General features: G+C 47.8%; 1 protein-coding gene across 1 annotated transcript; it reads left to right on the forward strand.

Moving 5' to 3' along the window:
• Nucleotides 1-12,214: 12,214 nt before the first annotated feature.
• NOCT (nocturnin) lies at nucleotides 12,215-20,495 on the forward strand. The gene is made up of 3 exons (XM_064416534.1): nucleotides 12,215-12,520; nucleotides 17,286-17,555; nucleotides 18,362-20,495. The coding sequence occupies exons 1-3, from the start codon at nucleotides 12,340-12,342 to the stop codon at nucleotides 19,195-19,197; spliced, it is 1,287 nt and encodes a 428-aa protein (XP_064272604.1). The 5' UTR covers nucleotides 12,215-12,339; the 3' UTR covers nucleotides 19,198-20,495.
• Nucleotides 20,496-24,512: the final 4,017 nt, after the last annotated feature.

The raw sequence follows: 24,512 nt of genomic DNA on the forward strand, positions 1-24,512 counted from the left end.
GACATTTAACTGACACAGAGCTGATCTTTCCATTTCTCTTTTGGTTTAGCAGAGCCCAACAGACCATGGTGAGGAGGATTTCAAGCAATCACATGGTTTCCTGTACCCTAAGTCTCTATTTCCTGTGCAAGAGAATGCTGTTATGGAAAGACAGGGCATCAAACCCTGTGCTGGCAGCACCTTTCAGCTCCCTCTTCACATGGAGCACACCCTCCCAGCCCACAGATGGTGTCTGTGGCTCTGCTGTGCCCTTACCAAGACTTAAGAGGAAAGAAGAGGCAAGTTCAAGAGGTTGCATGTCTCATGACGTGGTTCTGTCATGCCAATGGAAGTGGAATAGGAAAATTGTGCTAAGTAGCTGCTATGAGAAGAGGGACAAATTGCAGTGAAACACAATGTGAGTGCCTTGTGTTCCTACATGCAGTTTAGAAAGAGACACAAAGTTTGCATTAGATAAAGGATTTTCTTTGCATCCTAGTAAAAAAAAAATTATAAAGGACAATTATACCTCCTTTCTAAGTCTGCCAGTGTCACACTGAGGGTTTTGGAACCTGTCCCCCACTCCAGGCTGGATGGTGCTTTGAGCAACCTGGTCTAGTAAAAGGTGTTGGAACTAGATGATCTTTAATGTTCCTTCCAAGCCAAACAATGTTGTGGTTCTCTGATCATCCCACCATGGGAAAAGCAGAGTTGCTGAAGAAATCAATTACATCAGATATGCCCAGGGATGCAATCCAAGGCCAAAAGTCCCATCCAAGGCCACACTGAGTGGATAAGACTGCTTGGTAGGTTTGCATTTGGTGGCAGTGTTGACTACTTCCAGACTTCACAGTGTGCGTCAGGACACCCAAGGCACTCCAGGAGAGCTGCTCACCCTCTTGCTGCATTAGCCAAGTCACAGGGAAATATGAAATGACACACCACAAATGCTGTCTGCTCTGCACCCAAGGTAATGTGTGACACAGGAGCTGAAATAGTCCATTGTCAGGCAAGGAGAGATGCAATACCCAGGTAACACCTGAAAAAGCCATGCAGATCTGGCATGGCAGTGTATTTCTATGCTCCATTACCTGCCAAATCCAAAGGAAACAATATTCCCAGTTGTCGTGATTTGGTTTAAACCCAGAAAAGCAAAGAAAGCTAAGTCTCTGTGTATAAACCAGAAGGAACTTTTAAGGTTCAAAATATACCTAAAAATGAGATTAAAACCAAACAAGGTTAGATGTTGGTGCCAAAAAATTGATAGTAAAAGAGGAAGATAGAAAGAAAGAGAAAATAAATTAAGAAATAGGAAAATAAGTATGTATAGGGGGTGGGGAGAGAGTGACAGGGGTTAGGTGGAAGCATATCACCATTCTGAGGGTCCCAACAATGCTCATTGCTCCCCTCCATCTGATCTTCTTGGTGATGAGGGTCCCCTGTCATCGCACACCACCACACACTGAAAAGTATAGAGTGCAGTGGATTAACACACACTTTGGGCAGCTGGGAATGCCCACGTGCCTCCCTTGCAGGGGGCCAGGCTGGCACTGTCCCTTGCAGCACTGAGGGTCTGTTGCATCAGGCTGCAGTGCTCTGCTGCAGGGTCTGGAGACCACTTTGGTGATGCCTTAAGTTGTTCATTATTATGTTGTTGTTGTTGTTATTATTATTATTATTATTCCAGATTATTAATAGTATTTTTACTTTTCAGATTCTGCACTGCATTTGTATATAACTCTGAACTTCATATAAAGTGTTAGCAAGTTCTCCTCACAGTTTAGTTAGACAAAACAATCCTTTTCCAGCCTGAGAACCAATGACACCTTTGCAGCTTCAGGCCCAAAAAAAAGTATAAACAACAGTGAATTGAGGCAAGCAATCTGGGAGGATGGGACTTCATAACCTGAAGCTGTAATTGAACAATTAACCCCAATATGAAAATGGACCAAAACTTATAAAAGTGTGAAAACTCGTGATCCATCGTCCATCTTGGGTGTAGTTTTGGCCAGGCTCTTGTACTGCCCAAGGTGTGTCCTTTGAAGGCCTTTGAATAAATACCTACTTTATTCCTGTAACTCTGTCTAGCCTCTGTTCCAGGTAGCCTCTCAAGGCTCACAGGGATAGGGACATTCACAAAGCACAAGCCTAATACCTTCAGGGTGGAGACAACAGCCCCAGGGCTATCAGCTGCCAGGCTCAAACAGACCCTTGAACCAAAGGGTAGGGGGAGTGGGACTTTGGGTGTGTGTTGAAAAGCCCCTGGTTGGAGGGACTGGATGCCCAGAAGAAACTCCAGAAACTAGGTGGAAATTGTTCGTTCATGTCAATCAGTGGATTTTTTCTTATTTATTCTTGGTTTTGGTCTGTGCCCCAAGAGAAAGATGAAAACAGAGTCAATCCCACCATGTGCACCTTGCAGAGGCAAGGACAGACAAAGAGACAGCCACTGTCCCTGTACCTTCCTTGGAAAAGGCTCTCAGGGACCTCATTTTCTCAGGCAGCACTGAATTCCTCTTGAACTTTAGAGAGAAACCTTATTTTGAACATAATTGAAAACATGATTTTCAGCCCTTTACACACCCCCTCCACATAACTTCCTTCCCCCTTCCCCTCCAGTTAAATTGTCTGTTCTGTAAGCTTCTTAAATTCTCCGTAAAGACAGGGACATCTAGTGCAGGAAACCTGAATTTGTGTGGATACAGGGCTGCACCTGAGATGCAGACTGCAAAATGCTGGCAGGAGGCCACTAAGGGTCACTCACAAACAAGGCTGAACTACTGCCGAGCAGAAACTAATTTATTCCCCTAGCAACAAAAACAGAGGGCTCACACTGCACTTGTCTGAGGTGAAAAAAATTGAAATTGTAAGCAAGGTTGGCTCATGGGGAGTTTCTGAGTGCTCTAGGGGCTGCCAAGTGCCAGTTGGAGCCCATCAACATGTGGAAGGAGGCAGTGGTATATCCTGTCCGTATAATTACACCTGCAACAAGTCACTGCAGCTGCCTCTGTGCCACAGTGCTTGCTAGCAGCCCCAGTTTTCCCACCAACTTCCAGGGTGAGCCCAGGATCTCCACACTCAATGAAAGCAGCCCCAAGCTTTGTCTCAGAGCTCCCTGGCAGCTGGACAGTAACTGGAAAACACATATAATAGAAACTGCAGCAAATGCAATTTGAAAAAAAATAAATAGCTGTGACATCCCAGCACCCCCCACCCCATCACCCAGACTCTCCAAAGCCCCAGCACCATCACCCACAGCCAAGAAATTGCCACCTCTCCCTGCAATGGGCTTCAGCAGAGCATTGCCACGTCCTCAGACCGAAGATATGCAGCACACAGCATTGATGCTGCAGTGGCATTGCAAATAAAATGTGCCATCACCCATAACCATCATTTCATATTTTATTGTTATAAATATGTAACTTTTTTTTTCTTTAAACAAAAACAAGCTGCTGCAGAGTTCACCATCTATCTCAGTGGAAGTCACTGAAGGATTTGGAGAGGATGTGCTGGAAAAGACACAATGCTCACTAATCCATGTGTTTTGTAAAAGCCTCTGCTTTGCCATACACCTACACGTGTAGCTGTGGAGTCAGCCCAGCTCTGCTATGGTCACTGAGCCAGCTCATACCAGACACCATTAAGTTAAAGTAATTCAGAGTTCATGCTGAAAGTTACAAAACCATATACAAAACCCATCCATGACCTGAAAACATCAGGCATATGAGTTTGTGAGGCTTTTCCCATTCAAAAGGCCAGGGCTCTGTTTATTTTTCTGTCAAATTCCACTGTTTTCCAGCTGAGGGAATAAATACATGCAGAGTTTTTGTAATCAAGGCCAGCTCTGCCCTTTGCTTGACACCTCAGCTGGAGATGCAGTGGCATTTCACTTACCCTGCTTGTCTCAGGGTTAATTTTTGCAGCAGCCAGGAATGGCATAGCCCTGCAATTATTTGAGGCTACCTCACACCATGGACATAGGGTGGTGCTGTTTCTTTGGTAGTGCGTGGTCACATCACCCTGGATTTCACAGGTGAGCAGTCGCATGTTGATTGTGTACCCATCTGCACATTCAGCTGTTAGTATTGTTGTTACAGTTTTTCCTATTTCTTTGCCTTTTCTAGTAAATTGTTCTTGTTTCAACTTTTTGTGCCTCCAGTTCACCTCTCTATCCTGCTGCATAGGGAAGAGGAAGGAAGCAAGTGAGCATTTTGTGGTCTGGGGAGCTACAGCAGGAACACTAAATTGTGTGAGGTCTGCAGGGTCTATATTTTAACTCTGTTATTAGTGTCTTGTTGCTAGTCTTAATTTTCTTATTCCATTGCTGTTTCTGTAAATTGCTCTTGTTTCAACCTGTGATCTTTAGCTTTTTGTGCCTTCAATTCTCTCCATTTCATCACAGGAGTAGTGGAGAGAAAGTGAGCAAGCAGCACATGGTCTGGGGTGTGTCAGTGGGAATACTAAATTGGGGAACACCATTCTAAACCAAGTCTCAGGACCTGGAAATAGAGTTGGTATTCATAACTCTCAGCCATTTAAATGAAGGTGACAACACAGAAGGTATGGTATGGAGAGAGGCCATAACAACTGAGAGTGGTACAACCATGCTGTTTCATGAGGACAATCAAATGGTAATTTCCTACAATTACAAGAACAGTCAGTGTGGCAGTTACAGGAGGTTTGGTGATAGTGTGAATTTGGCTACCACCAGCAGCCAGACAGGCTTTCAGTCAGTTGTGGTGAGTGCATTTCTCTTCTGGCATATGTCTGCCCTGCACTGTACAAAGAATAAATGCTTCCAGGATCTCTATATCCTGACACCAGTCCAGGATGCTGCCCATTGACCGTGGCCTAAAAGCCCAAGTTGGAGTGAAATTCAGACCTTTGCCTTGCTGGACTTTGGATCTTGAATGGCATCACAGGAGGGATGCTCAGTTAGATCAGGATTTCGAAACAGGACACACATTCAAGCCTTGATGGAGTTGCTAATGATCAACCACCTGGCTTCACAGTGTTTGCAGGCATGGTTTTTGCTTCACAGATTTGCTCTGTGCTGCCTTGCTGCTGGACTAGGTCACTGGGCTGCCTCTGAGTTGCCTGGACAGACCTCCCACCATGAATTTTAGTGCCCAGGGCTCGTTGTCCATCTCAGGAGGAATTTTCTGCTGACCTTGACTCAGCTTAGTGGAGGAAAATGGTTTTAGTGTTGAACAAGGTCCTAATTTCTTGAAGTGAAGGGTCTTTCATAGGTCCTAGATCTTGGTCCTTGAACTTACACCTGGCTGTGTGTAGGCTTATCTAGCTCTCCCTAAGCAAAATACTCTAATGTAAATGTTTTCAAACAAATTAAAAACCCCAAGAAAGATTATTAAACAACAGGTAGGTAATTAGTACCCCAGTAACTTTTCCAGTTTTCTGTAAAGTGAAGTAGCCTGGCAGAGAATGCTGGGAGCATGGGGGAGAAGCAGCTGGAGAGCCTGGGAAGGAAAAGGCTGGAGCCTGGATTTCTCTGCTTTCAAGCATGTGGACCATCCCTTCTAGATCTCTCAGCTCTGATTCACATCCTTTCCACTTTAAATACGCAAAGAAGAGACAGAGTCTTGACTGCCAGGCAAGACTGGGAGCCCTGGTTCCTTGCAGGGCTCTGCACCTGACTGGGCTTGTCTGCTCTCGAGTCTGGGCACCCTCATCAGAAGGACAAACCGGTGAGTAAGAGTTTATTTCTATGCTTGCTGTGCATGACAACCTCTGCAACCAGCTTTTCCTCCCCTTTTCAGATGACCAGATACTTCTGGAAGGAAAGAGTGGTTGGTGATCCAAGGAATCCATGACCTGTCACAATGGCCCTGCCATTTCTGGCGGGATTTGGCAAAGAAAATCCCTGACAGCAGTGGCCAAGGGGATAGGTAGCTTGGGATTTGCTACTGACAGATTAGAGACTTGGTGACAGCAAAGCTGCTGGCTTTGTGTCCTGCTCAGCAGACAAGCAGCTGAGCCAGTCTCTGAACTCCAAATCCTCAGCTCCTGTCAGGCATTTGCTGGCATTCAGGTGCATCTTGTCCTGATGGCTCTTTGTTCTGCCCATGAAAAAACCTTGGGTTCCAGCAGATTTCTTGGAGCTGCTCACCACCTAGCAAACTTAGCAGTCCTTAATTAACTAATGAATGGCAGCGCAATATGCTTGTTATTGATTTTATTTTTCTGGTGACTCACGTAGTGGGGTTTTGGCCAAACCACCTCTTCATGTGATCTCCAAGGAGGAAGGACAGAAGGTTTCCTGCTTCCTGCTCTTTTGAGTGTTGGCTTTCCTTAGCCAATTAGTGTGCCCATGCTTGCATGACAATAAAAGAAGCATTTGTAAAAGAAAAAGAAGTCCCTTAATGAAGCTGTTTTCCACACACACCACTCTGTTCCCAGGATTGGGAAAAGTGGTGGTTCAGCTCCAAAATGTGAATCAGTGATTGCTTGGCATTCCTTGGGAGTGATTCAAAAGCCCTACTAGCCTTTTATGGAAAATAAAATCCCTCTGAAAATACACAAAAGATATGATTAATTTTAGGTGCATGTGACTTAGTGAAAAGAGAGAAGTTTCTTCAGGAATTGGTCTCAGATATTCCATGTGCATCTGACTGATGTTTCCACAAGCTGAGAACAGTGAGCAAATGGAGAGGAAGGGTGCATGGGCTGTAAGAAATGGTTTTTTCTTAGGTTTTTTGACCTGATCTTACCCTGGAGATGCTGATGTTTCAAACATCCTGCCCACTGTTAATCCTTTTCCAATGCTATGAAAACCTCAAGCTGTTGTTACTTACTAAAAAATATGGCTTTGACTGAAGTTTTTCCAGCATCCAATAAAAGCAATTATTTCCTCAAACTCCCCTTCCCCAGGATCAGTAATGATCTGAGGATAATGATCCTTCCACCTCCTTAGTCCCTTCCTCCCAACCTGTGTCAGGAAGGCACTTGTGCTACGTTTGGTACTGCTGCTCAACTCCCAACATTTTCAGCTTGGCAAAGCATGCTCTGAAGCTGCTGAAGCTGCCATCTCTGGGGAGATGGACAGCAATCCCTGGGGTGTCACAGTGGATTAACAGGAGAAAGTCTGTGGCAGTGAGATGCTGTGAGCATGGTGGGTTTCAGCTTCCTGGTGCACACACATTGCAACACCCCATTTCTCCCGAGAGCAATGCCATCACCTGGAGTGCTGGATGATTTCCTGTGGGAGGCCTTGTGCCCCCCAGGATGCCCCTTTCCCCTGTCATGTCACCAGGAGCCCTTCACCTCCCCACCACCAACCTGCTGTGGGGCTTCCTTCCTGGGCAGCAGGCTGGGAGTGCTTACCTGCTGTCCCCTTCCTGCTTCACCCTGCTTTTGGGCACCTGGGAAGAAGCTGTGAGCCAGCACTAGTGGGAAACATAGGGATCATCTAGGTTTGAGGGAGGCTGCCCTGAAACAAGTTCACCTGAGGTGAAGTAGGGTAGAGATTTAGGTGTTTAAAACAGGTGGCATAGCCACATATCTGTGGCAGAGATAGCTTTCCAAAGCCCTCAGCTCTCATTTCAGTCAAGCATTTCAGTCACTAGAGCATTTCACAATGTGGAGCTCTGCCACTTGAACCCAATATCTGCCTTGCTACCCAGCAGCAAGTCTGGGTAGCAGATGGTAAAGTGTTCCAGGCAGTTAAGGAAGAGGGAATGACAGTGACACTTCTGACATCTTGTTAAAGAAACATGCATGCCACTTCATCTCAGATGTAAATATACACTACAGTGGGGTGATTATTAAATAGAGTACTTCATCTTTAGAAATAGGTGTCTTTTTAAGAGGTGTCTGCCTGTGGAATCAAAATTTCCAAGACTTCTACATGAGGTAGCTAGATAATTTATTGACTCGCTTAGTACCTCTCTGAATCTACTTTCTGACACTTTGTAGTTTTTGAATACTTATTTATGCTCCAAGGACCTGCTATATGCCTTTTTTGGGCAAAGCTATTTTATTTTCCTTCTCTGTATATTAGTGACTTCAAAGGGAACCTGTGAATAGCTCTCATTGGAGCAAGCACAACCACTTGGCTCAATGCTCACCTGGTATCTATCTGAACAAGGGAAGGATCATTCATTTCCATTTAGCATATTTAGCAAACATTTCCACTCAGCCATTAGTCTGCCTTCTGAGAGACAGAAACGGAACACATTTTCCATTTAGGATGTTATTGTGATGTGGCTGTAACTTTTGAGCAGCTGTCAGATGGTGACATGATTTTCAGGGGTCTTTAGAAAGAGCAGGCCTGGCAGGGCTTTCATTTCCTGACCTGCTGGAAAGACCTGGAACACATTGTGATGCATGAGTGGTCCACCTGCCTCTGCTCAGAGCCCTGTGGCAAACAGAGGCCAATGGAGTGAGCACCATTGAAAAGCCTGGGATTGGCACAGTCCTTCCAGAGCCCAAGTCAGTGAAGGTGCTGCCCCTGTGGAGCTTCTGGCAGTGATGAAGTTCCTGGCACACAGGCATGTAGAAGCAGCAGGAGTGGGTCTGAGACTGTGCAGTAGCACCAGTCATCGTCACTGGTTCTCCCTGGTGCCCATTCAGAGGTGATCTGCAAGTGCTGCTCTCTGACACATGAAGGGGCTGAAGATCCATCCTCCTTCCCAATGACTACTTTGGGATATTTTAGGCTAAGATAAGGACAGTCTTTTTTGACATCATTTTTCTTTCATTTCATTTTTCTTTTTTTTCATTGCTGCTGTCTGGGCTGAAAAGCAAAGTGATGGAGAACTATGATATTGACATAGGGATGCCAAGGACCTTTGGCTGGGCACTGCAATTGCCATGTAAAATTATGCTAGTTTTCAACTTTGGAAGTAAACGCAACTTTTATTTTTCACACTCTGTTACCCTGGTTTCATGGTACATTGGTGCCTCAGTAAAGAAACCTGCCAGTCATCAGTTTGCAGACAATAAATTTGTAAGTGAAGAGCGACTGTCATGACAGAGCCGGCAGCCGAGCCCAGGAGTGGACTTTCCCCTGGCTGGGTGTGCTCAGTGGAGACACGCTGGTTGGGCTGCTGCAGGCAGGACTGCAGGCAGCTCCCAGCCCTGGTGGCCATCCAGCCCTGGCCCAAAGCCAGCGGTGTCTGCGTCACGGCCCTGCTGGTTGTGCAAGTGCCCCTGCTACCAGACTGACCTTGCAATGGCTTTTGTAACCCCGCTGGCACGGCTCTGGGGGACTTTGCCCTCTATCCCCCTGGATCCTGGCTGACCCCAGTGCCTTTGCTCAGCTCTGACCAGTCACAGCAGGAGTTGGGAAGCCTGAAATTCAGGCTGGGAAGGTCTTGGTGCTGCGGGACACACAAAATTGGAAGCTCCCTTTTGGCCATCTGGTAGAGTTTTTGGCTCCTCATGCTGTCTGCAGCCACCCAGAGCTCAGGGCGCCAGGTTGCACGTGGCTGAGCAGCTCTGGTCGAGGCAGTGAGCTGGCAAAGCCTGAGGTTTTGCCAACTCCCAGCCACGAAAACAAGGGTTGGGAACTGGCACCTTCCCAGGTGCCCGGCTGGGCTGTGTCCTCTCCCCAGCCGTGTGCCGGAGGGTTGCTTTGCTGAGGTAAGGAAAACAAGTCATGGCAAAGGCCACCTGGGCTGTGCCTAGCTTTATCACCCTGCAAAAGTGAACTGCTTGTTCAATAGCAAATTCCTCTGTGAATTCCCTACTTGAATTGCGTCAAACATAGATTTAATTATTAATAGATTTTTTGTCCTTCCAGGGCAGCTTCAGAAGACATGGAAAGGTTCTCTCTCCTCCATGGGTACACCCTGGAGTTTGGGTGAATCTGCTGTTCTTCTCACACAACAGCTGTACTTTCTGCCTTTATTGTGTTCTAGTTTATTTTTGAAACTGCAGCTGCTCTATAGATGTGGTTTTGAAGAGGAAAAGACTGAGAGAAAAACCATCATCAGTAGAGAGCTTGTAAGACTATCACAATTTATGTTTTGATAATCACAAAGGAAATGAGTAACAAAGACAAACAGATAAAATTACAGATGAGAATAACAGAATTAGCACAAGCCTCCAGGGATGAAACTGGGATGCAATCAGTCAGAGCCAAGAGGGTTCAAAGCATCAACATGGTACAAGAGATCAAACCCAGCTCTAGAAACAAGACAGAAAAGTCTGAACAAGAAAGCAAATCAGGTAGAGGATGGGCAGAAAGAAAAGCTAACTCCATCATCCTGGAAGACTCTGGATATCTGTTCTCCCAAGTTGTCTCTGAACTCCTAACAAGCCCTTCCAAAATCTAGGCAAGAAGAGTGGTACCAGCTGATGAAAGAAAGACAAACAATGGACCTGCCTTCAAAGGGGAAGGAAAGTTCCTTGCACTATGAAAACTGAATGACCTGACAATGACAAATGTGGCTGGAATGGAGAGTAACACAAAGAAAGATGAGCAAATTTGTGGTGAGCTGTATGCAGGAGACAGTGGGGAAGAGCTGGGCCAAGGAGAGGCTTGAGGAGATGGTAATAAGAAAAGATTTAGAAGACATGATGTGAAAGAAGCATGTTTATTTTTCATAGGAGAAAATAAACAGCAGGCCCATGAAAAACAGTCTGCAAGATTAAAAGGCTGGTAGAACAATGACAAGGATCAACCAGTGCTGCCCAAGCCGAGGTGCACTTCCTGCACTGGGGAAAGCAGGATCAGCTGTTATGCTTAGGAAAGATAAGTCAGAGATCTTATTATATGCCAGTGGAAAAGACAAGTCCCATCTTTCTGATGGCACCTTGCATTTGCTTCCAGCCCTGGAGGCCAATTTAGTCCCTGGAAAGGTCAGAACTCCCCTTCCCCTGTATCCAGAGGCATGCCAACATACGTGCACAAAACCAAAACAGACAAGAGTTTTCTCCTGCTCAGGGAGGTTGTGAAACCCCCTCTGTTTTTACTCCCAATTCTCCTGATTTGTTAAAGATTGTACCCTGCCCTGAGACCTGCCCCCAGATATAAGCTCCTTTTTCCCCCAGTCAGGGTCCCGGGGGCAGAAGAAGGGGAAGTTTACCATCAAATAAAGTTACCCCGGGACGGGTGTGCTGCTCTGTGTCTCTCACAGCTGACAACTGGGATTCAGCGGGGCTCGAGGGGGATCTGCCACCCCACCCCCGTGGGTATTCACCTAGCTGGGAGGAGCGGCACCTGATGATCCTGGAGGTCTTTTCCCACCTAAATGATTCTACTACTCTCTCTTGTCTCCAGAGGATGGCTATAACCACCCTAAGCCCAGCAGGCAGCAAGCTGGAGGGAAAAAACCTTGACAGCAGGCACTAAAACACGGGGATCAGCTGCTGGGCCCTAATGCCATCTTGCTGGCAAGAGAAAGGCTGAGAAAAAGAGGGATGAGCCAGGGGCGCTTAAGCAGACCCAGGTCTAATGCCATGCTGCCAGCTTGTCCTGGTTCCTTCCGCAGCATCCCTCACAGAAGGCATCTGCCTCCCCTAGCCCCCCTCAGCAGTTCATCAAACCCAAGAAGAACCCAGTATTCCCAGGCGGGTGGGGAGCCACATTTTCAGAAGGAAGCCCGTTCAGACTGGCTGCGGGCAGCGCCCTAATTCCAGCACAGGAATTTGGGGCTGCTCTTGGCCTCTCTGCCCTGACACGGGGCGCTGAAGCAACGAGGCCACGGAAAGCGGGGGTGAACAAGAAACAAGAGCACCCAGGCCCCAGCTGCCTGTTTTGGGGCCCAGACCGCGCTTATCGGGGGCTGCTCCTTCATCTCCCCCCAGCCCAGCGCCTCGCGGGCTCCCACAGGGCACGGCGCGCGCTGGGGGAGCGTCCTGCTCTCCACGTGGAGACGTAGCGGGCGTGGCGGGGGGGATGCGGGTGTCTGAGCGAGCCATCCCAGCGGAGGATGTTGTATCCCCATTGCTGCAAAAACCCGGGCGGCCGCGCTCGGGCTGCCGGCGGGGCGGGGCGGCCGTGAGGGCACAGGGCGCCCCTGGCTGACATCACCGGCGGGGAACCTCCTCCGGGCCAGACCACTCCACAGCGGGGTAGGGGAGGCGGGAGCAGCCACGGGGCGCGTTCTTCCTACCGCGGCGTCCTCCGCCAGCGGCAGCGGGATCGGCGGGACGGCCGTGGAAGGCGGGCTCGCCGGTCTTCGCGGGCGGGCTTGGTGGGCGGGCAGCGTTGCCGGGAGGGTTTGTTTGTACCTTGTCACTCCCCCCCTCCGGTGAGGGTGGTAGCGCCCGCAGTACGCGCCGCGCGGGGCGCCGCCGCCGCCGCTTCTATAAGCGCGGCCGCGGGGCGGGCTCGGGCCTGGCTGCGCCGCCGCTCCCGCCCGATCCGTGCCGGTCCCGCTCCGTCCCGCCGGGAGCATGTACCAGAGCTCCGCGCGCTGCCTCTGCTCGGCCCTTCCCGCCCTCTGCTGCGCCCCCGCCGCCGCCTCGGCCTCCCGCCTGCCGCTGCCGCGGCCCTGCTCCCACCCGCCGGGCCCCGGCCCCGCCGCGCCGCAGGCAGCAGCGGGCCCGCCCGCCCCGGGGGCGCCGCCCCGCACAGGTGGGTACGGGCCGAGGAGGGTGCGGGAACCGCGCGGGGGCACCGCCCGTGCCGGAGCAGGATCTGGGCTCTCCTGCCCGCGTCAGCGCCCTCCCTGTCCCCTCGCCAGCCCCCTCTCCGGGACCGGCCCGCGGGCCCTAAGGCAGCATCCCGCAGCATCGCGGCAGGCGTTTCTGGCCCGGTGCCCTCCGTGTGAGGGAGAGGGCACCCTCCGCGCTGGGTGCTTGGAGTCTGCCCAGGTGTCGGCGGGCTGGCGAGCCGGAAGGTCCGTGTCCGCATGCCGCTGTCGGGAGCCTGCTCTCGGCTAGCTGAGCTGCCCTCCTTAGCGCTGCGCTTTGTGTGGGGTGAGCTTGACTCACAGCGAGGGCTTTTCACTCGTGACAGTGAGTGGGGACAGCCCAGGTTACCCCCTGGCAGGCAGCAGGTCCCTGTTAGCCTGCGCTGTTAAATTATTACAATCGCCCTTGTGTGCCTGCGCGGACACCACCTTGGTGTGGTGCCCTCACCGCAGCCCTGTGGCCGGATCCAGCCTGAAGCCACCTCTGCTGGCTCTGGCCGTGGCTCAGAGTGCCCACCCGGAGCCGTTCCTGCTGAAAGCTGGGCTAGCAGGGTAGCAGCCACCGTGCTCCAGACTTGCTGTGGGTGGGGTGATAGGCCCAGCTCTTTGTCACTGAATGGCTTGGATTGGAAGAGACCTTGCAGGTCATCTGGTTCCAGCCCGCCCTCAATGGGCAGAGACACGTCTCACTAGACCCACTGGGTTGCTTAAAGCCCTATGAAAGCTGGGCTTGGACACTTGCAGTGCTAGAACAGCCGCAGCTCCTCTGGGCAATATGTTTGAGGCTGTATTACATAACTGGCATGCAAGAGATCCACTTTCCCCTACTGCCTTCAGCTGGGGTTGGGGTGAAGTGAGTTCACTCCCTGTTGCTGCTGTTACAGGAGGAGTGTAAAAGCCAGGCTGGGGTAGGGTGCTTCCATTCCTCCTGTTGAGGCTAGACCAGGATGCCATATGGCAGGATTGAAGGTTCATGGCACTGCAGGGAAGAGGAGCATATGCATCTGAGAGCTGGCAGAATTGAGCTCGTGATTAATAAAGCGCTCATGAAGATAAAGGTTTCCAGAGCTTGTGCCAAGTACTGATTCCCTATATTACCGGAGGCAGGATTTGAGGTTCCCTCTTCTTTCTGGTGTCACCTGTTGAGAACAGGCAGCTTCTGCCTTGCTCTGACAAACTCATTGCTGTCCCAGACAGGGCTGTACATGTAGTATGATACCTTGGTGGCATAGATTTTGTCACATGGGATGGTGCCTGTCAGGTGGTTCCTGGAACTGGGGTTCCAAGGAGGGCATTGCTAGCTGCTGCCAGCCTCTGGGGCCGTGGAGGCGGATGCGGCTCCAGACTGCAGGTGTGTGGAGTCATTCACCTGGCAGGGAAAGCCTTGTGGTAAACAGGGTAGGGCTTCTGGCTGAAAGTGGTGTGGGAGGTATGACCTGAAAAGAAGGGAAATGAGAAAGTTGTTCACCATACCCAGAAGCTCAGGGCCCAATACCCTTCTGCAGCAAAGTCCTTAAAGAAAAGTCTCTGATGGCTTGTTGCCTGAGATCCTAGAAGTTCATCTCTTGTGTGCTGGGTGATGCAAGAAACCTTCCAACTTTACACCCTCTTGTTACATTTAATTCTCACTTTGAATTCTTCCCTTGCCCTTACTATGCTGAGGTACCATCCTTGCTGAGAGGAAGGAACTTTTTGGTTTTAATCACCTTGAATAGTAATTGCTGAGTTGATGTTCCATGTTACATAACACCAGGATAATCACTTTCATATTTGCTATCCACTGCTACAGTGCAAGCTCAGAAGTCTGCTTGTGCCTCTGCCCTCACCAGCTCCACAGTGTCACAGCACTGGCAGCACACATTATCCCAGCAAGTTGCAGGTCGCTTAACTTGCACTGTAGTATTTCAGAGTTGTGACCTTATCCTTGTATTGTATAGCTGGACTGCTGTGGACATGGTTCAGCATTGCAGAAATAACAAAATGCATCCTGTGTTTGGAGCTTTCATGGTCAGATTGTTGGTCTGGCCCCTGTTCTGCAGAACACCTCAGTCTGTGCTGTCATGATTTCAGCACTGGGTATGAAGCACTTGTGCAGATAAGCAGGCATCTTAAGCTGGAACCTTCCCAAGGAGCCCCCTCCTTCAGCCAAGAACTTTCAAGCCACCTATGCCAGGACTGAAAGTGCTTAATTTACATCCAGGCCCTCTTTCACATAATTGTCTCTGGGCCCTCAAAAGAAGACTGAAGCTCTTTTTCCTTCCTGAGACATGACTGACTTTAAAAGCTGTCAGATCAGTTCTGGGCCATAGTACAGGTTAGGCCATGCTTTATGCCCCATAAAGATCTGGATACACCAGGATTTCAGGGATGATGGGATTTAGACAATACTCTGGCTTTGTTTGCAGCTTGGCAGGTGGAGGCTGAGCTTGGCCTTGATCCTGCTGTACCAGCTGTAAGCTGCTCAGGGCTTTGCCAGCAGACCTTTGACTCCTGCTGTGTCACACCTACCTTGTCCCTTTTAATGTCATCCCTCTGACTCAGGTCATGCCACAAGCAGCCTAAGGGCTTGCTAATGGCTTCTTGCAGGGTTGTTATTTCCCAGTGTTCCTTTGGAGAGCCCCACGTGAGCCATGCTCATCCATGGCATGGTAGGGGCTCTGCTCAGCTGCTGACAGCAGCCCTAATGCAGCAGAAAACACTGTGCTTATCTCCAGTTGCAGCACTCAGCCATGGGTTGTACCTGTCCTAAAAATAGGTGAGTGGCTCCCTGTGGAGCATCTATTAAAAGCTCTACTGATTTCTTTGGGTTTCTACATGGCTGCCTGGCAGCCCTGGTTGTGTGTAAACTGCACCCTTCTGTATCTAGCACAGAGTGTGTTTTCATTCCTGCTCCCACTCCCTTCACAGCTGTGTCAGGATCCTGCCTAGGGATTTTGTGTTTCCCCTCACTATTAAATGCCACTTCTACTTCAGCAGTATTTGGCTTCTTGAGAAATAAATTTCTTTGTAAACTGAGAAAGACTGCAGAAACTGAAACACTACACATAGCTTCCCTGGAAAGACGTGTGTGAGCTCAAGATCACATCTCAGTTTGAGGAACTGCTATTACTTTAACTAAGAGGACAAAGATGAGGAGAAACATCCTATATCTAATCTAAATTCCCATTTCACAACTTTCTTGGAAAAAAGTTCTTTTCCATGGGCTTACACAAAACACACATTAAAGCAAGTAGATTTCAGTAGCTTTTAAAAGTATCCATTTTCCTAAATACAAGGACGTGGGGCTTATACTGGAGAGTCTTTTTTTTTCCTCCTGAGTATGTTTGTTGAACTGTAAGGGTGTCCATCTTACTGCCTGCCCCTCTACCCTGTCATTACTGTATGTCTGTCACCAACTCCTAAAATTAATAGTGCTGTAGTTCAGTCTGAACATGCAGGTGTGCTGGGTAGTGTGCCAAATCTTCTGCAAGATGTGAGCACAAGTTGACAATTTCATCCTCTTCCTTTGTAAAGTAACTCAAATGTACAAATAAACCTACTTAAAAACCACTGTGAGCCAACAGCAGTGCAACACTGAAGTTCTTTTGCTTAAGATTCCCTTTGCAAAAGGCATTCAGAATAAATAAGGAAGTTGGGACAACAACAAAACTCAGCGTTGCCTCTTATGCAAGTTGCTGTAGTGCAAGCACTGCCCTTCCTGCCTATGCTTGAAGGAGCAAAGCCCTCCCTCCCTGAGACAGGGCTGGAGAGCTCTTGCACACACAGTGTAGAGATACCACAAAACGTACAGAAGGGAAAAACAGAGCAGGGACACACGTGCATCCCTGTCCTGTGGCAGCTGTGAGCCCGTGTGGGATAGGGGGCCCTCCCTGCAGGGGACACAGGGCTGGGCGAGGGCCAGCTGCATTAGCAGGGAGAGCTGGAGACAGCAGCTTGTGTGCAGGTCGTGTGGGTGAGGTGTTCAGAGGAACAGGAGGTGGCTGGGGCTAGGGAGGACTGCAGGGAGTGCTGGAGACTGCTGAGCTAGGGCACAGCACAAAAGAGGGAGCACAGAGGGAGAGAGGAGTGTGGGGGGAATGAACTTAGGGATGTGGAGCTGGGAGACACTGCCTTCTCCACTCCACATCCTGAGGTCTAAGCCAGCAGAAGCCTCTAGCTGCTTCATTCTCATGACAACATTACTGCTTTGGGGATAAATGACACTGATCAGAGATTCCTATTAAATACTAACCCTGAGGGTTAGTCAGGTTAACAAGTCTGCAGCCTGGAGGCATTCCATATGGACTGAGTGTACCAGGCCATACAGAGTGCCATCAGAAGCAAATGCTGAACATAAAATAAGGAGCAAGCAGCATTTGTCCACCTGCTGGACTCTCTCCTCTATGAACAGGGAAAAGGTGTGCTCTATTGTGTTTTCTACAATATATGCAGAGTTAATTTTAGCCCTGCCGTTCTGGTTGAAAGACTTCTTTATTGAAGACAGCAGCATGATGTCTTAAAAGCAGGCTGTTTGCAGGCTGCAGCCCCTGGTGACAGGCAGAACATCAGCCTGCACAGGAGTAACTTTATCTCTACATCCTTCTTATTTTGTCTAGACTCAGGAACAGGCTCCTGCACAAACCACCAATGGCTGGCACTGCAACAAGGTACTCAGGTGATGAGAAGAGTTGTGGTGGACCATCTCTAACACCAGCTTTTCCCTTGCAGTGTGTTCCATGGGAAACAGCACAAGCCGGCTCTACAGCGTACTCGCCAAGACGCTGAGCAGTGGTGCTGTGTCCCAGCACCAGAACTGCCTGGAGCAGCTGGACTCAGCACAGCTGGATCCTATAGACCCCAAGGATTTGCTGGAGGAGTGTCAGATTGTTCTGCAGAAGCGGCCACCCCGGTTTCAGAGGAACTTTGTGAACCTGAAGAAAAATACGGCCAGTAACCACCGCCCCATCCGGGTCATGCAGTGGAACATCCTCGCCCAAGGTAGGAAATGGTTGTGAGCTCAAGGTATGAGCTTGAGGTCAAATGCAGCAATGAAAACCCTGGCAGAGCAGAGGGAGAGGAGTGAGCTACATGAGACACAACTGACTGAGGGCCAGCAGGAATATTTTGAGCACTTTAAATAGTGGCTTTCCTTCTGTCCCATAGGAAAGGAGAAAAAGGTCTCTCCTTGAAACTCTGATGCCAGAGGTAGTCCTGAATTCCTGTCTGAACTGAGCATAGTGTATTCTAAAAGCTGTGAGGTATCAGTTTTAGATGGTTGTTAACCCCAGAGAAAACTCATCCTTTTCCTAAGTTTTATTTGTAAAGTTTCTCTTCAGTCTCTGATTACCCTATTGGTGAACTATCCATAATTTCAGATCTGCTATGGGAATTCTTAATGCTTAAAAATAATTTTAACTGCTGATTTTCAATCAAGGCTGTAAGTTCATGAGTGCAGCAGCCTCATCTTAAACTCTTTTGGTGTGGGCAGTTTCCCTCATAGGTACTGCCTTAACCTTCTGCAGTCTCTTTCAACCCGCTTCATTTTATTTTGGCTTATGCTGCAGCAGCCACATGTGTAAGTACTTGCCCTCGTGTAGTGGGCAGAGGGAGAGAAAGTCCTAATATATCTTTTATCTGTAAGAGGAACTTATTTTTTTTGAGTGACTCCAGTGACTTGAGAAGGGGTTCTCACACCTGCTGGAAAATCTGGTACCCTTAAAGTCACCACATATAAACTGATAAAACGTGGAGCATGACAGGCTGTAACTTTGGGGTTTTTTGTTTACCTTCCCTGCTAATTCCAGCTCTCGGGGAAGGCAAAGACAACTTTGTTCAGTGCCCCATGGAAGCTCTGAAATGGGAGGAGAGGAAGTGCCTTATCCTGGAGGAGATCCTTGCATACAAGCCCGACATCTTGTGCCTTCAGGAAGTTGACCACTACTTCGACACCTTTGAGCCGCTCCTCAGCCGCTTGGGCTACCAGTGCACTTTCTTCCCGAAGCCGTGGTCACCGTGCCTCGACGTGGAGCACAACAACGGCCCGGATGGCTGCGCCATGTTCTTCCTCAAGGAGCGCTTCGAGCTCGTCAGCAGTGCCAACATCCGCCTGACCGCCATGAAGCTGAAGACCAACCAGGTGGCCATTGCTCAGACGCTGAAGTGCCACGAAACCGGGAGGCTCTTCTGCATCGCCGTCACCCACCTGAAGGCCCGCACGGGCTGGGAGAGGTTCCGCTCTGCTCAGGGCTGTGACCTCCTCCAGAACCTGAAGAACATCACCCAAGGAGCAAAGATCCCCCTGATTGTCTGCGGAGACTTCAATGCAGAGCCGACCGAGGAGGTCTACAGGGAGTTTTCGAACTCTAGCCTCAACTTAAACAGTGCATACAAGCTGCTGAGCCCCGATGGACAGTCGGAGCCCCCCTACACCACCTGGAAGATCCGGCCCTCTGGAGAGTGCCGGCACACGCTGGATTACATCTGGTACTCCCAGCATGCCTTGAACGTGAACTCAGCCCTGGGCTTGCTGACTGAAGAGCAAATTGGGCCCAACAGGCTGCCCTCATTCAATTACCCTTCGGATCACCTGTCCCTTGTGTGTGACTTTAGCTTTAATCAGGACCCTGACAGACTGCTGTAATGTCTTAGAACACCACCTGGTATTGCTGTGTCTGAACTCTCCAGTCTTTTATTTTAGAGAAAACCTTGGAAGCTAGATGCTATTGAAAGATGAGGAAATAGTGTTGACTGACCATTTTTTCAGGCACTTGTTTGGAGTTACACTTGCTGTTCAGCCCTCATTGATGTGCAGCCTTCAAGGGAGGAAGAAGGAAGCCAGTGTTGTTGTCATGCTCTTCTCGCCGTGTCAGGATTTGAAAACTAGAAGGCAAATGGCTTTATTCTTTCACTAAGCCCCCTGTTTTCAGGATTTGATCCTCTAATGAATGTGAAGACCTTAGTATTTAAATCAAAACACTTGTGTTTGTAAAACATCTTGCCCCGACAACAATTTTATTTATTTCATGTTAAGCTTCTGCAGGTACCAAAGGGATGAGGTTCGACTACCGAGTGAGATTATCTTAAATCTTTTTCTGTTCAATGCAAAGGAAGTTTAATGCAGTTTAGACAAAAAGCTAAACTTATAATAGTGTGCTCTTGTCATTTTTCTATGACCTGAGATGATAAATTCATTAGAAATGTGAGGAAGGATCCCTCCAGTAAGAGCAGGTGAGGAAAGAGAGGTTGACTATGACCTAGAGTAATACCCTCACTTCTCCAGAACAAAGTGCATGTATCTGTCACACGCATACAGCCTGTAGGCTGTACAGTGACTGTACCTTCATCTCTTCTGTGCTTCTCTCTGGAGGACACAGCTAACCAGGGACTATTTCTTCCTCTACTTTGAGTATTTCTTTTCTAAATGGTTTAAATTTTTAGTCTTGTCAATCTTGCTGTTTCAGTAAAGGGCCAGTCTTAACATTGAAATATTTTCTTTTATTTATCTTCAGAATCTAAAGCTACACTGGAAGCTGTTATAAGATAAAATTTATTTATTGAGAGAAGTTGGTGATCCTGCATCTGATTGGAAAGCATAGAGTGACAGTTTCCAGGAGCCTCTTCCTGTGACCCAGGGAAGCTCTGGCAAAGCATCTGGGCTACAACAGAGGTGTGTTAGTATAGTGTGTTAGTATAGTAACTCCTTTGACTGCTCACAGCGACATAGGAATTGCATATTTGGGTTGTAAACATGCCATTATGCCAGGAAATGGCATAGGAAGAGAGTTGGGAAGGGGGACAACAGTTGGAGTTGTGCTGACATTTAGACAGTTGAGGAAGATACGGCAGGGCAAATAAAGAAGTATTTCTTTGTGAAGTAGGTACATAGTAACTCTTAAATGTTCCAGCTGTTTAATAATAAAACTCTTTGGAAAAAAGTAATATCTTGGCTGCTGTCTTTCTCACTTTGCTGTCCCAAGTTCCTGTTGCCAAGGAGGTGACCTGTGTCAACTAGTTTGAGCTTCAGGTTGCTGCTGACGCTTCCCCTTCCAGACCTCTTTTCCTCCACCCCTAACCATAATCTCAGAGTGGCATGGCTGCTTTTCCTTCACGGCACACACTCTTTCTCCAGCTTGGAATGTCCAGATTTCACAAGTCTGAAAGAAAGGAGTTATGCTTAGCTGTTAAGCTGCTCACTCATCTAGTTAGAGGGGAAACCTACACTGTATTAATTTAAACATTCCCCTCTCCAACAGCTGCGTGGAGCTACAAACCTGCAAAGCCAGGTGCAAGAATTCCTCCCTGAGGGCTGCTAAATGTGCCTGGGAAGGCTGGCCCCTTACAAGATGCAGCTGTATCTGCCACTTGCTTCTAAAACCTCATTTGAAGAGAAGAAGCACCACAGGTGTGAGCTTTACACAGCCCATAAATTACTATACTTGCATTGGTGAGAAGGGAAATACAGAGTCTGGTGACTGGAAGTCTCAAACTCCCACACAAACACACTCCTCATCAGGCAAACAAATGAAGTGCTGTTGTGGAGCTGTAACATGCTCTGCACATGTTCCTGACCCTTGCAGGATGAGGGTGATGGTCTGCTTCCAAGCAGAGGCTCCTTTAACCAGCTTGGGGTTTATGTGGATTTGACTTTCCCCAAAAGAAGGGATTTTACAACCAAGGAGCCAGTGGCCTTGGTGAATACTGTTACCAGGCATGTGCAGTATGCCAGCACCACCTTTGGCTAGAATTTCAGAAGGAGCAAATTGTGTCCCTGGAAGCCAGAAGGGTGGCACTTCTGGGGGAGATTTTGGGCAAGAGATGCAACACTGCCAAGGCCCCACAGAAAGACAGACCTTTGAGTGTTGCTGCCATGTTTCATACCAACTAGACACTGACAGCTTCCTTTTTATGGTGCTGGCTGCCCTCACTTGTGCAGAGGGGGTGGGATGCAGAGCTTCACCTTTACAATTATTTTCTCTTAGGACCTTCCCCCAAATAGCCTTGCAAGGAAAAGAAATTATACAAGTGCCTGTTAATTAACATCTGTAGTCATCTGCAGCTAAACACTTCTAAAATCAACACCACAATGTAGACCTATAAGATGGTATCTTTAGGAGGTCAAATCCTTGCTAATCTACCACAAAAAACTCACACCAGAAGCTGGAGCTTCCATCCAGACTCCTTTTGGAAGTTTTCTCTCTCTGGAAGAAACTATACTTGTGGTAGAAAGCCCTTACCTGAGAGCCACGATCAAGTCTGTATTTAAGAACAAACTAAACCATAACCAAAAAACCCCACCACTCCCACCAAAAAGCCCATGGTTTCATTTCACTTTTGTATGAGCAGCTCCGTTTTCCTCAGCCAGTCAAGGTGTCCATCAGTGTGGCACCTTTCCCACTGCCACAGACCCGATTATGGGAGGCTTTTTACCAGGAGGAACTGAATTATCACAGCTGCTGAATGCCCACTGTCACTCTCACAGTGGAGTATATGGTATCTATGATTCTTAAGACATTTTAATTTATACCCTTGCTTGCATCCCTTGCTTGATTCTCCTAAACAAGAAATCAAACTGTTGAGAAAGAGCATGATTTGTGTGATACTGCCATCACTGCAGAACCTCTCCTGAAGTGGAAAGGGCTGGGATTCTTCTTTCATCCTGGACATGTTACAGTAGATATTCACTGCTTAAAGGGTAATTTTGAAGTCAAGGTGGGGGTGGAATAACTGAAAAGGCTGGGGACTCTTCCCATCTCAAGGCAATTTTTAATACTGTCCTACTCAGAAAATCCCTGCCAATGTTAAACCCTTTCTGCTGGATTAAAAAAAAAAAAAAAAAGGTAGATAGGCTGCAGAAATTAACTGGTAAGTTTCCAGGCAGCTTCACCCTTTTTTTCCAGTACATGCTATAGTTTATTTTGCAGACAGACTCTTTTGGAAAACTTAAATGGATTATTGCTCTTGCTTTGTTTTATGCAGTCAGAGGCAAGCCTGCAGCACTGAAATATTTTTGCCAGCTATAAATATCAGTACACTAAATATTTTTCAGAAGCAGAAAGGATTTTTCTTCCTGTGTAGCAGTATGACTCTTAACAATAAAAAATGTCTTCCAAGCTCTTCTTATAAATGTATGCCTTATAAGAACACCAAGGCTAAAAAAAGGCACCACAGATCCCTTGCTTTTATCTTGAATAAAGCCTGCCTTAGCTTTAGCAGTGACAGTTTTCCCTCACTCTCAAGCAAGCTGCAAGAAGAAATGACCCACTTGTTTAATTTGCTGAGAGGCAGAAGCTGTTGCTTATTAAAACACTGTCTCTCCTGGAGAGCAATTAGTTTCCAGATACACAGTGTCATTTGGATATTCCTAACAAGCTTAACACCTGCTATTTCAACTGTCTCTGTAAGGCAGAATTGCACTTAGCTTGTTCTGGCAGTAACAATTTCACATGTAGCTGAGATCCCTGATGCACATGTTGTGCTGAATACCAACTTGAGGTTTCAAGCGCCTCTCAATTTTCTCCTCAACTTCTGACTGCCCCCAGCTCACTCATCCAGATCACCTCAGATGTAAGTCTCCAAAGCCCTAAAGTTGATGAAATCAATTAGCAGAGGATCCCAAGCCTTCCTTCCAGCATATTATACCCAGACAACTTGAGATGTGTCAGGGCCCAGACCCCTTCACAGGGAAAGACGTGCAAGAGATCTAACAAGAACAGTTGTCTCTGGAATGAGATTCCCCTTTCAACTTTTCTCATTTTTCATACTCAGACATTTATTCTGAGTTGCAACTCACAGCTGAGATCTTTTCCCTTGTGGATTACACAACATCACCCTTTTCATTCTGTAACTTAGAACAGTGGGTTTGAAAAATAAAAATAGCTTTTATCTGCAAAATCAGTGGTACCAAGTCTGTGTATGTCTCAATGCCTTCTGCATAAAGCATACTCACTTCACACAAGTTTCATTCTCCCCACACATCTACGAGTTACTGCTTGCCAAGGATGAGTTAAGCATGGACCCTTCTACATAAACCACCAGATTCAGATGTAAAAGGGAATTCCACTTTCACCCATGTACAAAACAAAACATTTTTCAATGAGATTTCAAAAGCCTGGAGTATAGCTAGATACCAACCATTTCAATATTCTAGCGTTCCTTTCATCTGTTCCAGATGTTACAAACCTGACCAAAGCTCCCTCATCCTGAGGTCACGTCCTCCAACACAACCAGTAAAAACATATTTACAGAATCAGGTTAAGTCCCCTTTCCATTTCAGTTACAGCACATCCTCACACACAATGAGATTCTCACAGCACTCCAGGAACTTCAGGTGAGTATCCTCTGGCAGCCAGCCAGTATCCTGTGCCACTCACTGGTGGCCAGGGGAGAGAGCCAAAGGACCATCACTGGTTCCATGGCAGGACACAGCACTGGCAGTGTCTCAGAGTTGGCTATGTGCTCACTACCCTGCCACCAGTGGAGTTGGGTGCCTTCGTTCCTCTAGTTTTTGCCATTACATAATGAAGTCTTGGCATTACAAGAAGGTCATCAGCTGGAGATCCTTATCTAATTCCAGGAAGAGAAGTTTGTCCCCATTTGACTTCCAGTGTATCTAAATTAGGTGTTGGAAAGGTCTTAATTACAAATACTTGACATAGATACTTCATGCTCTGAGATACAATCAAGTAACAGCCATCTAGAAGAGGGTTTCTTACAGACTGGACTTACAACAGTAGGTTTAAAAACACTTGTTTCTCTCTTCTTATCTTTTGGCTCAGATTTCTACCACCTGCCTCTCTTTGCACTGCTCCATTTCCCTTTACACAGAACATTAGTACCTCTCAGACTGCCAAATTAATCAAGTGATTGCCCAGCTCCCCCTACTTCCCTTTCCTACCTTTCTTAGAAAAAAATGTTGTCTTCTCTCTCCCCTTCCTTGTGTGAAGGGGTCTAAGTCCT

The sequence above is a fragment of the Passer domesticus genome, chromosome 4 (assembly GCF_036417665.1).
Source record: "Passer domesticus isolate bPasDom1 chromosome 4, bPasDom1.hap1, whole genome shotgun sequence".
Lineage (NCBI taxonomy): Eukaryota > Metazoa > Chordata > Aves > Passeriformes > Passeridae > Passer > Passer domesticus.

Excerpts from the sequence above, each read along its gene's own strand:
- NOCT (XM_064416534.1), top strand. The coding sequence starts at position 12,340 with ATGTACCAGAGCTCCGCGCGCTGCCTCTGCTCGGCCCTTCCCGCCCTC. Across the intron at positions 12,521-17,285 it reads GGGGGCGCCGCCCCGCACAG|TGTGTTCCATGGGAAACAGC; the intron begins GTGGGTACGGGC and ends TTTCCCTTGCAG. Across the intron at positions 17,556-18,361 it reads GTGGAACATCCTCGCCCAAG|CTCTCGGGGAAGGCAAAGAC; the intron begins GTAGGAAATGGT and ends TGCTAATTCCAG.